The sequence below is a fragment of the Blennius ocellaris genome (genome assembly GCF_963422515.1).
Source record: "Blennius ocellaris genome assembly, chromosome: 14".
In the NCBI taxonomy this organism is placed as follows: Eukaryota; Metazoa; Chordata; class Actinopteri; order Blenniiformes; family Blenniidae; genus Blennius; species Blennius ocellaris.
The window spans coordinates 27,651,870-27,663,685 of record NC_137663.1 but is presented as its reverse complement, the minus strand read 5'-3'; the positions used below and the strand labels follow the sequence as shown (position 1 = coordinate 27,663,685).

Here is an 11,816-nt window from a genome sequence, read left to right as displayed (position 1 = left end):
CGGCGTTCATAGTAATACTGGAGTTTATATATATATATATATATATATATATATATATATATATAAATATACTGTATATGTCCTGGAAAGACAAGAGTCACTCGCCTGCATGTTATTAAAATTATTCAATTAAATATAGAATTCAAACGTGTGATTTTCTCAACACGACAACATGTTGTTGTTTTTATTTATCGATCAGGACTGAAGCGTTAGACGACGACCGCTTCTCTCCCGCCTTCTTCTCCTCCTTCTTCTCTTCTTCCTGCTGAAATCCTTCTTTACCACGCAGAGGGAATTTACTTTTATTTTTTATTTGACATTTATTGGAAAATCTCATTTTATTTCAATACTCAGAAATCTGCAGGGAAAAAAACCTTCGCGTCATTTCAGCGTAATAATATGATTTAAGAAGAAAATCTACACGGAATAAAAATCATTAGACTCTAAATAAGATAATAATTATAATAATAATAACGGGGTCACGTTCCCTGTTATTATTATTATTATTATTAATACTAATAATAATTTTGAAAGCATTGACAATGTGTTTAAATATTTTATTTGGTGTATTTTTCTGTCAAAATGCAGATGAAATGACGATCGTCGACGTGTTCAGATTTTTTCATCAAAGAAACAAAGATTTGAACACAAAATAAAAATGAACATAAAATTCTCAGTATTTTCACGAAATTCGAGGCTTAAAATCATCAAACGTTTGTTTGTTCGACGCACTAAAAAGTCTGTTTTCGTTCGTTTCCAGTTTCCAGGTTGACTTTCTGTCACAAAATACAAACTGAACTTGTTCTGTTTCATTTGTACAAAATATTTTCACGAGGTTTTTTTTTTTATTATTCTTTATTTTTAAAGTCGTATATATTTTAGTTACGTGTTCATCAGAATAAATTGAAAAAGTAAATAGAACGTGGATGATGGTTGTAACGGAAGTCTTCTCCCGCAGGAAGCCGCTCACCTTCCCGGGAATCGAACCGCAGCTCCGGAGCCCGACGAGCCTCCCGCCGCCGCGCCGCCTCCTCTGCTGCGGGACGGCGGTATCGTTTCTCCGTCGTTGTCGTTCCAGCTGTTTGATTCCTACTTTTTACTTTTCCTGCTGTGAAACCGGATTTCGAGTCAAACTGCTGACGCGTCGTTTCCTTTCTTCGTTTCTCACCAAAGTAAAATCTCTTTGCAATGTGTTTTAACACTTCGGGACAGAATTCTGCTTCTTTCGAGTTTTTGTTTGTTCACATTTGCTTTCCTCCTTTTTTTTTTTTTTTTTTTTTTTTGATCGTTTTTGGAATTTTCTATGGTTTGTAGAAATAATAACTAATTTTGCTTCTTGATCATTTCAAACCGATTTATGAGATTCTGACAACAACGAGGCTTAAAAAAACAATGGAATTGAAAAACACGGTCATTTACACACACACACACACACACACACACACACACACACACACACACACACACACACACACACACACACACACACACACACACACACACACACACACAGAGACGATAACCGTCACGTCGTTGTGAGAATAAAGAAACAAAATCTACAAAAGGGTCCATTAGTGTATATATATTGTGTATATATGTCATTATGTATATATTTACAGACACACAGATAAGATATAGAAACGTCCGTCGATATTAACAAACTGGAAATGACACGCTGGACGGACTGGCAACAAACAAACAAACAAACAAACAAACAAACAAACAAACAAACAGACGAGTTAAAAAAAATTTGAATGAAAATAATGCCATGAAAGTGCAAATGAAGATGTGGTGGCACCGCGTGCCATTGTTACAGCTCGTCGTATTGTCCTTTATACAGATTGTACAGCTACAGTCTAGACTTATAATAATAATAATAATAATAATAATAATAGTGTAGAAACCAGCGGGTTATTTATGGGCAGCAGACTGGTTGTATAAAAGTGGAGAGGCGCTCCTCGTGTCCCGCGTCAGTCCGTCGCTCGCGCCGCTGCGCGCCGCTGCGCGCGCGCCACTATAGTAGATGGTCCGGGGAGCACAGGTCGTCCTCGATGTCCACCTCGTCCTCGTCCTCGTCCTCGTCCTCGTCGTGTCCGTCCAGCAGGAAGGCGTCGGGCTCCAGGCCGCGCTTCAGCTCCTCCGCGCTCTTCTCCGTCAGCTCGCTGCCGCTCGAGCTCTCCGCGCAGCGCTCGAGCTCCCCGGGCGGCTTGCGCTCGTCCTGCGCCTTCCGCAGCTGCTTCTTGTGCTTCATGCGCCGGTTCTGGAACCACGTCTTCACCTGCGGGGGGGCCGCAGCACAGGGGGGAGAGAGAGAGAGAGAGGGAGAGAGAGACGCGCGGGTGAGTGGACTGAGTCCGGCCGGCCTCCGTCACGGCGGTTATTCGTTACGGTGTAACGGTAACGGAACGCAAAGTTACCGGTTTTCTGGGAAATACAGTTTCTCACAATTCTGTCGTTAAAGTAAAAAAAAACAAAAAAAAAAACTCCAGGTAAAAAAACAGAATTTAGAACAATAATTCTGGTTCCTTCACGTAAATAAAAGCAGAATTCTCAGAAAACGGCCTGAAAAGTGTGAATTAAAAAATAAATAAATCAGGAATCAGAAACGTAAATGTGAATTATTAGACAAACTCAGGTTCAAATAATTCAACTAATGAATGGATGTGGTCATTTGCAGGCCCGTCATCTCATTTCGTCATGATTTAATTCCTCTCCGCTTAATTCAAGTGATTTCAATCCTCCAGCAAGAATCTCCGTTACCGGAGGGTTTCAGCTGGGAAAAATCCACTTTCATCCCAAATCGCTCTGGTTTTCCTTTGTGAATGATTTTGTTTTTCTTTCCCCCTGAATACAGGATTGTGTCTGATCTGCTATTAAACCCTGAGCGGAACACAAATCAGTCAAAATGACCGGAAGAAGAAAAACGTGTGGCGAGAAAAATCAGTTTTCAATAAACTGATGATGATGATGATGATGATGATGAGAAGCTTCTCAGGACGAACCTGCCTCATTTTATAGCTTTGAGATATTTACAGGCTGGTTTCTAAAAAACAACAACAATAATAATAATAATAATACGTTTAGTTATTATTGTTATTATTATTATTATAATCAGTGACGCAGATAATTCACAGTATTTTTCTTTTATAATATGAGACATTAAAATTTTCTCTCTCCCTCTCTCTTGTTTTTCTCTCGCGCTCTCGCTCTCTCTCTCTTTTCTCTCTCCCTCTCTCTTTTTTCTCTCTCACTCTCTTCATCTCTCTCCACATCTCTCCCTATCTCTCTCTCTCTCTCTCTCTCTCTCTCTCTCTCTCTCTCTCCATCTTTCTCTCTCTCTCTCTCCATCTCTCTCTCTCTCCATCTTTCTCTCTCTCTCCCCATCTCTCTCCATCTCTCTCTCTCTCCGCATGTCTCTCTCTCTCTCTCTCTCTCTCTCTCTCTCTCTCTCTCTCTCTCTCTCTCTCCATCTCTCCCCCCCCCCCCCTACCTGTGTCTCGGACAGGCTGAGGGCGGTGGCCAGCTCCACCCTCTCGGGGGTGGAGAGGTACCGCTGGATCTCGAAGCGCTTCTCCAGGCCGGAGAGCTGCGAGTCCGAGAAGACGGTCCGGGCCTTCCGGCGGCGGCAGTGCTTCCCCGGCAGCTCGGCGTGGTGCTGGAACAGGGCGGGCATCTGCATCCCTGGAGGTCCGGAGCCACGGGCGACACCACAGGACAGTACACGTACAATTATTAATAATAATAATAACAATAATACTGGAGAACAAAACGAAGCGACGGCCAATTATTGAAATCACTTTAAAATAACTTTGTAGGATTTCGTTCCCTGAGGATGTCTTTTCTCCACGTCCAGGCCTGTTTCTGTATTATTATTATTATTATTATTATTATTATTTTTATTATTGTTATTATTATTGTTATTATTATTGTTATTGTTATTGTTATTATTATTATTATACAAGCGGACTTATTACAGTCTCTGCTGCAGGTTTCCAATTTGCATTAATTGAAGTTCTGTTATTTTTGCTCCAACGAGCCTGGAAGTGAGAGAAAAGAACCAAACGGAGGAAAGAAACAACGAGACGCGTCACGTCGCTGGACTTGTGCGGTTCGTGAGTCCCGCGATCAGAGGGAGGAGAAATATTCCCGCGATGAACGAACTGAAAACAAGAACCTGTAATTAGCGTGAATTCGAGCTTTGTGCTTTAGTTTGACGGGTTTGGATGTCGAGTTGTGCGGCCTGCAGCGGCCCCCCCGGTCTCCCGCTGAGCAAAGACGCTTCGGTCGAAAACTTTCAATAATTCAAAAGTGATTTTAAATTAAAAAAAAAAAAAAAAAAGTTGATTTTTTAAAATGTTGAATAGCCTCAGACTCTCCGGCGTCTCTCTCTCTTACCGGACGTGAAGAAGTACTGGTGGTGCTCCGGCTTGTGCAGCGGGTGGTGCGGGTGCGGCGCCAGGATCGGGGTGGGCATCAGCGGGTAACCGTACTCCAGCAGCGGCATCCGGGAGGCGAGCGAGCCGCAGAAGGGCCCCGGGATGACCTCGCGCAGCGGCTTGGGCTTGTGCAGCAGGATGTCCTCGATGAAGAACGACGTGGAGCGCTGCGGCGGCGCCGCCGACGCGTAGTTGAGGCTCATGGCGGCGGAAGTTCGGCTGCTGCTCGCTGCGGCGCTCGGGCTTCACTGCGCTGCGGCGGCGTGCGGCCGGCGGCGTCACCGTGCGCGGCTCGGAGGTGCCCAACAAGTGGCTCCCGCACCGAGGCAGGCGCGCGGATTGGGGGGGGGGGGGGGGGGGGCAGTCGAGAGCGGGCCAATTAGATCGGTGGGGAGGGAGGGGGGTCGGCTGTGATTGGCCGCGGAGCTCCCGGGGGCGGAGTCCGGAGGAGCGGCGCACCTGTGGCGCACCGGAGGGTCCGCGCTCAGGTGGTCGCGTAGCAACGAGTTATCTTTTCAATATTCACCTGAATAAACACGCAACATCTGTTCACATCAGGGAGGTCAGCTTTAATACCGTTGTTCTGAGGGAAACGTGGGGAACCGCCGCGGTGGCCTGGGAGAGGAAAACACCGTGGAACACTGCAAAGTAGAGAAAACACTGTAAAATAGATACAACACTGCAAAGTAGAGAAAACACTGTAAAATAGATAAAACACTGCAAAGTAGAGAAAACACTGCAAAGTAGAGAAAACACTGCAAAGTAGAGAAAACACTGCAAAGTAGATAAAACACTGCAAAGTAGAGAAAACACTGCAAAATAGATAAGACACTGCAAAGTAGATAAAACACTGTAAAGTAGAGAAAACACTGCAAAATACAGAAAACACTGCAAAATACAGAAAACACTGCAAAATAGATAAAACACTGCAAAATACAGAAAACACTGCAAAGTAGATAAAACACTGCAAAATACAGAAAACACTGCAAAATAGATAAGACACTGTAAAATAGATAAAACACTGCAAAATACAGAAAACACTGCAAAGTAGATAAAACACTACAACATACAAAAACACTGCAAAATACAAAAAACACTGCAAAATAGAGAAAACACTGCAAAATACAGAAAACACTGTAAAATACAGAAAACACTGTAAAATGAAAAAACACTGCAATGTACCAAAAACACTGTAAAATAGATAAAACACTGAAATACAAAAAAGCTCTCTCTTCCTCAAAATACTACAGAATTAAAAAAAAAAAACTACAAACGTGATTTATTTATGTTTATTTGCATAAATTAAAAGAGTTCACGTTCAAATGATTGTTGTACTTCCGAGGTGAACTTTTAATAATAATATCCTGCTTCAACAATACTTCATTTTCAAAATTCAAAGAAATGTGACAAATCGTCTATTTTCCGTATTTTTTATTCTCCAGCTTTTATATTATATTATAATATATTATATTATATTACATAATAATATATTATAGTATATTATATTATTGGAATAAACAACCATTGGCCAGTTTGTCACATTGAATGTTGCGTGTCAATATTTGACTGTCGGTAAATGGAATTAAAGTAATAGATTACATGCAGGTATGTCTCTACTCTATTACTCTTTTGTTCGATGGAGGAATGAAGGATTCGGTTTTCTGTTAAATAGAACTGGAAAATCACCTTTTGATTCCAGGTTGTTTTTGTTTTTTGCCATTCGGTTGAAGGAGACTCACATTTCTATTTACTTCTTTAATGTTTTATTGATCATGAACGTGATTTTATTCACGACATATAGAAGTAGATAACGGATCAAATAAAAGATGAATCTCCAAGAACAACCGGATGGTTTTAGAAGCAGGAACGTCTGTAAACGTCGTGGTGAATATTCAGTATTTCCTGTGTTTATTCAAAGAGGGAAACGTGAACAACGCAGCCGAGATAAAGAGGAAAAGCAAAAGTTTTGTGTCCGCAGAGCAGAGAGCGGCTCCCCGGTTCCCCGGTTCTCCGGTTCCCCGGTTCCCCCCCCGCGAGGCCCCGGAGGACGAGGCTGCCGCGGGTCCGCCGCCTGATTCCGCCCAAATTGGCTGTAATTGTCGGTATTAAAATCCGGGAGAGTACAAGTGGCGCTCCTGCGCCCATTTAGGAGAGAAAGCGGCGCGCGCTAATTTGTTGATACGGTGTTGTCGTCACATTTCCAATCAGGCCGCTTAATGTGAAAGAGTCCTAATGCAGCCGCCGCTCGCGCTGCAACGCTATTAGGCAATTAGACGAGGTGTTCCGGGGAACCTGGAATCCTGGAGTCCTGGAGTCCTGGAGTCCTGGACTGGAGGCAGGATTACATCTGATCTGGAGCCGCGACACTTCAAAGACAAAGAAAGAAAAGAAAGAAAGAAAAGAAAGAAAAAGCTCCGTCCGGCTGCTTTAGTGGAAATACTTTATAGACGTTTACTGTATATAGTTGATACCTTCTTCTCTTAGCGATACATACATACATATGTATATGTGTATATATATATATATATATATATGTGTGTGTATATACATACGCATATATATATACATATACTATATATATAGTATATACACTATATATATTGTATATGTGTATATGTATATGTATATATGTGTATGTATATACACACATATATACATACATATATGTATATATGTGTGTGTGTGTGTGTATATATATATATATAGCTATCTGTCTATAAAAAAAACCCCAAAAAACAATTTTCATTGTACTCCCCGGTACCATGACAAATAAAGCTATCTATCTATATATATATATATATTGTATGTATATATACTGTATATATATATATGTGTGTGTGTGTGTGTGTGTGTGTGTGCAGATGGTCATCATCAGAGCCTTTTATGCAACTCAGCGGATAACAAGTTGCTTTTCGAGGAAAATGAGAAAGTAATGAAACAAATGGGGCTGAATCGTCTTAAGGTTCTGCTGTTAAGCTGCTTTCTGGGTCCATTTCATTAAGAGGGAGTCGCTCCACCCCCCCTCCCCCCTCCCCCCCCCCCCCAACCAAATGAATTGTCTGGAGCCACAAAACATCTTCAAATCAACTTTCTAAACTTTCACAAAGAAGAAAAGTTTCCTCTTTATAAAGATTTAATGAGACGTTGATGGGCTCATTATGTTTAAACATGATCAAAGTTCTGACGTCAGCTGAACATCAAAGCAAACAGGCACAGGCTTTGAACAACAATGTGTCACAGTTACATCACGTGACTAAAATAAAAAAAACTGTATTCAAGTATTAAGACGTGGTTTGAATTAAACATATTTAATGTCGACATTCATCGGTGGTTTTATTCTTTTATTTAGTTTAATGGGAAATGTAATTAACGTGTGTAACTTATGTACAGGCCCCGTTTAGACCAGTTCCTGAGCCCCCCCCACCCCCCCTCCCCCTCTCACAATCCCCCCCCCCCCTCCCCCTCACGACCCCCCCCACCCCCCTTCTGCTCCACTTATAACCAACATGGCCAACCTGCCTGGTTTACTGGTGCTCCTGTTCATACCTCATCAGTCCTACAGCTCTAGAACCTCCAGCTCTAGAACCAGCAGCCCTTGAACTTGCAGCTCTAGAACCCCCCAGTTCTAGAACCAGTAGCTCTAGAAACCACAGCTCTAGAACCAGCAGTCCTAGAACCCCCAGCTTTAGAACCAGCAGCTCTAGAATCAGAAGCTCTAGAACCCACAGCTGTAGAACCAGCAGCCCTTGAACCCCCAGCTCTAGAACCAGCAGCTCTAGAACCCGCAGCTCTAGAACCCCCAGCTCTAGAACCTGCAGCTCTAGAACCAGCAGCCCTTGAACCCCCAGCTCTAGAACCAGAAGCCCTAGAACCAGCAGCCCTTTAACCCGCCGTCCTAGAACCCCCAGCTCTAGAACCAGAAGCCCTAGAACCCACAGCTCTAGAACCAGAAGGCCTAGAACCCACAGCTCTAGAACCAGAAATCCTTGAACCCACAGCTCTAGAACCAGCAGCACTAGAACCCACAACTCTTGAACCAGCAGCTGTAGAACCAGAAGTCCTAGAACTCACAGCTTTAGAACCAGAAGCTCTAGAACCCACAGATCTTGAACCAGCAGCTCTAGATCCAGAAGTCCTAGAACCCACAGCTCTAGAACCAGAAGTCCTAGAACCCACAGCTCTAGAACCAGCAGCCCTTGAACCCACAGCTCTAGAACCCACGAGCAGGCATCTGGAACCTCAGCGATCCCGGTATATGAAGAACTGTACGGTAAGAAAGAGAAGCAGTCGTTCTCACGATATCAGAGAAGGAGTTTTAATTCCCGGCGTTCTTTTTGGAACGTTGACGTTCGGACAGAGGTTCCAGGAGAACCATCCCCGAGGAGAAAAACCACGGCGCTCGTTTCCAAATGTTTTTTATTGAAATGAGGTCGGAGCTGCAGCCGTCCAGGCGCTGGCGCCCCCTGCTGGCGCCCCCCCTGCTGGCGCCCCCTGCTGGGCCTCCTGCTGGCGCCCCCTGCTGGGCCCTCCGCTCCGTCTTCTAGTGGGAGTTGGCCCCTCGGGGACATTCATGCATCCGGTAGGCGCACATGTAGAAGATACCTGCACACACACACACACACACACACACACACACACACACACACACACACACACACACACGGCTCGGTGAAGGGGGAGGAGCCACACCTGAACTAGAATCCTTCCTGCTGGCCGCCACAATAAAGTGAGGCAGGCAGTACCGAGCCTCACCTCAAGGGGGCGGAGCTAAGCTGAACTCTGGTCATCATCTACATTGAGACGGACTTTTTTCTTTTTTTCTTTTAATCAGATAGAAGTCAGTAGAAAATAACTCAAGTATGTGAAAACTAAACTTTTGGCCTAAAATAATTTCCTTCTTCTCATTTTGACAGAGAAACTTTATTAACATTGATCAAAGCTTCAGAATAAGAGAAAAGTTTAGTGAAGACGCTCTATCATCTTTATAAAACAACCTTTGTTTGTAGGACCAACATGTTCCAGTGTTTGTTTATGTTGTTGTTTATGTTGTTGTTGTTTATGTTGTTGTTTATGTTGTTGTCAGTGTGACTGGAAGAGGAATGTTGATGAGATGAAGTTTTCCCAGTTGATGCTGTTGGATGACATTTTCATTTCTTATAATGGAAATATGAGTCCAGAGGAGGCGGAGCCTCACCAGGAGCCTCACTAGGAGCCTCACCAGCCAGGAGCCTCACCAGGAGCCTCACCAACCAGGAGCCTCACCAGGAGGCTCACCAGGAGGCTCACTAGGAGCCTCACCAACCAGGAGCTTCACCAGGAGCCTCACCAGGCAGGAGCCTCACCAGTCAGAAGCCTCACCAGGAGCCTCACTAGGAGCCTCACCAGCCAGGAGCCTCACCAGGAGCCTCACCAGTCAGGAGCCTCACCAGGAGCCTCACCCGGAGCTTCACCAGGAGGCTCACTAGGAGCCTCACCAACCAGGAGCTTCACCAGGAGCCTCACCAGGCAGGAGCCTCACCAGGAGCCTCACCAACCAGGAGCCTCACCAGGAGGCTCACCAGGAGGCTCACTAGGAGCCTCACCAACCAGGAGCTTCACCAGGAGCCTCACCAGGCAGGAGCCTCACCAGTCAGAAGCCTCACCAGGAGCCTCACTAGGAGCCTCACCAGCCAGGAGCCTCACCAGGAGTCTCACCAGTCAGGAGCCTCACCAGGAGCCTCACCAGGAGTCTCACCAGTCAGGAGCCTCACCAGGAGCCTCACCCGGAGCTTCACCAGGAGGCTCACTAGGAGCCTCACCAACCAGGAGCTTCACCAGGAGCCTCACCAGGAGGCTCACTAGGAGCCTCACCAACCAGGAGCTTCACCAGGAGCCTCACCAGGCAGGAGCCTCACCAGTCAGAAGCCTCACCAGGAGCCTCACTAGGAGCCTCACCAGCCAGGAGCCTCACCAGGAGTCTCACCAGTCAGGAGCCTCACCAGGAGCCTCACCAGGAGTCTCACCAGTCAGGAGCCTCACCAGGAGCCTCACCCGGAGCTTCACCAGGAGGCTCACTAGGAGCCTCACCAACCAGGAGCCTCACCAGGAGGCTCACCAGGAGGCTCACTAGGAGCCTCACCAGCCAGGAGCCTCACCAACTAGGAGCCTCACCAGGAGGCTCACCAACCAGGAGCCTCACCAGTCAGGAGCCTCACCAGCCAGGAGCCTCACCAGGAGGCTCACCAACCAGGAGCCTCACCAGCCAGGAGCCTCACCAGGAGGCTCACCAACCAGGAGCCTCACCAGTCAGGAGCCTCACCAGCCAGGAGCCTCACCAGGAGCCTCACCAACCAGGAGCCTCACCAGTCAGGAGCCTCACCAGCCAGGAGCCTCACCAGGAGCCTCACCAACCAGGAGCCTCACCAGTCAGGAGCCTCACCAACCAGGAGCCTCACCAGGAGCCTCACCAACCAGGAGCCTCACCAGCCAGGAGCCTCACCAACCAGGAGCCTCACCAGGAGCCTCACCAGCCAGGAGCCTCACCAACCAGGAGCCTCACCAGGAGCCTCACCAACCAGGAGCCTCACCAGGAGCCTCACCAACCAGGAGCCTCACCAGTCAGGAGCCTCACCAGTCAGGAGCCTCACCAACCAGGAGCATCACCAGCCAGGAGCCTCACCAGGAGCCTCACCAGGAGCCTCACCAACCAGGAGCCTCACCAGGAGCCTCACCAGGAGCCTCACCAGGAGCCTCACCAACCAGGAGCCTCACCAGGAGCCTCACCAGGAGCCTCACCAGCCAGGAGCCTCACCAGGAGCCTCACCAGGAGCCTCACCAGCCAGGAGCCTCACCAGGAGCCTCACCAGGAGCCTCACCTCAGTCCACTCTAGTTTTCCTGACTCGACTCTTTATAGAAACATTTCAAAGTGACAGTTTGTAAACGAGGCGTCAGGAGAAGTTGGTTTCCACCGTCTGGCTTCCTTCTGTTGACAGAATAGCGAGGTGAGGCTTTTATTGTGAAGGCGGCGTGTCACCTGAAAAGAAGGTGAGCACCACGGACACCCAGCCGATGATGTAGGACCAGGAGAACCTCCAGTTGCCGTAGCGTTTGCCGTAGTAGTTAATAGTGACTCCGGTGTACACGGCCATGGCCAGGAACACCAGGAAGCCTGGGGGGGGTGACATCACTTCCTGTTCATGGCTAGGTGAGGAGCAGTCACACCGGAGCAGCGGGAGCCGTACTTACATGAGAGGAAAAACAAAATGCCTGCAGCAAAGGTCTTATCAAACCTGTCGAAGGACGAGTAATGGATGAAGGCCATGATGCCGATGATGATGCCGATGAAACAGGCCAAGAGAGAGAGGATCATGAGGGCCCGGGTGGCGTCCAGGTGGGCTGGG

The 11,816-nt window shown here is 46.7% G+C and overlaps 2 protein-coding genes across 2 annotated transcripts in view; both read right to left on the bottom strand.

Moving 5' to 3' along the window:
• Positions 1-2,014: 2,014 nt before the first annotated feature.
• Positions 2,015-4,639, bottom strand: bsx (brain-specific homeobox; the record flags this gene model as incomplete). Its single annotated transcript, XM_080508715.1, has 3 exons — positions 2,015-2,278; positions 3,491-3,681; positions 4,396-4,639. The coding sequence occupies 3 exons, from the start codon at positions 4,637-4,639 to the stop codon at positions 2,015-2,017; spliced, it is 699 nt and encodes a 232-aa protein (XP_080364841.1).
• Positions 4,640-8,976: 4,337 nt separating this feature from the next.
• Positions 8,977-11,816, bottom strand: part of lim2.1 (lens intrinsic membrane protein 2.1) — a gene marked incomplete at both ends in the record, with an annotated part of 4,044 nt that continues 1,204 nt past the window's right edge. Inside the window, 3 exons of the mRNA XM_080508717.1 lie at positions 8,977-9,038; positions 11,450-11,584; positions 11,662-11,811. Coding sequence (XP_080364843.1) covers positions 8,977-9,038; positions 11,450-11,584; positions 11,662-11,811 — 347 coding nt within the window. The remainder of the gene's footprint in view (positions 9,039-11,449; positions 11,585-11,661; positions 11,812-11,816) is intronic.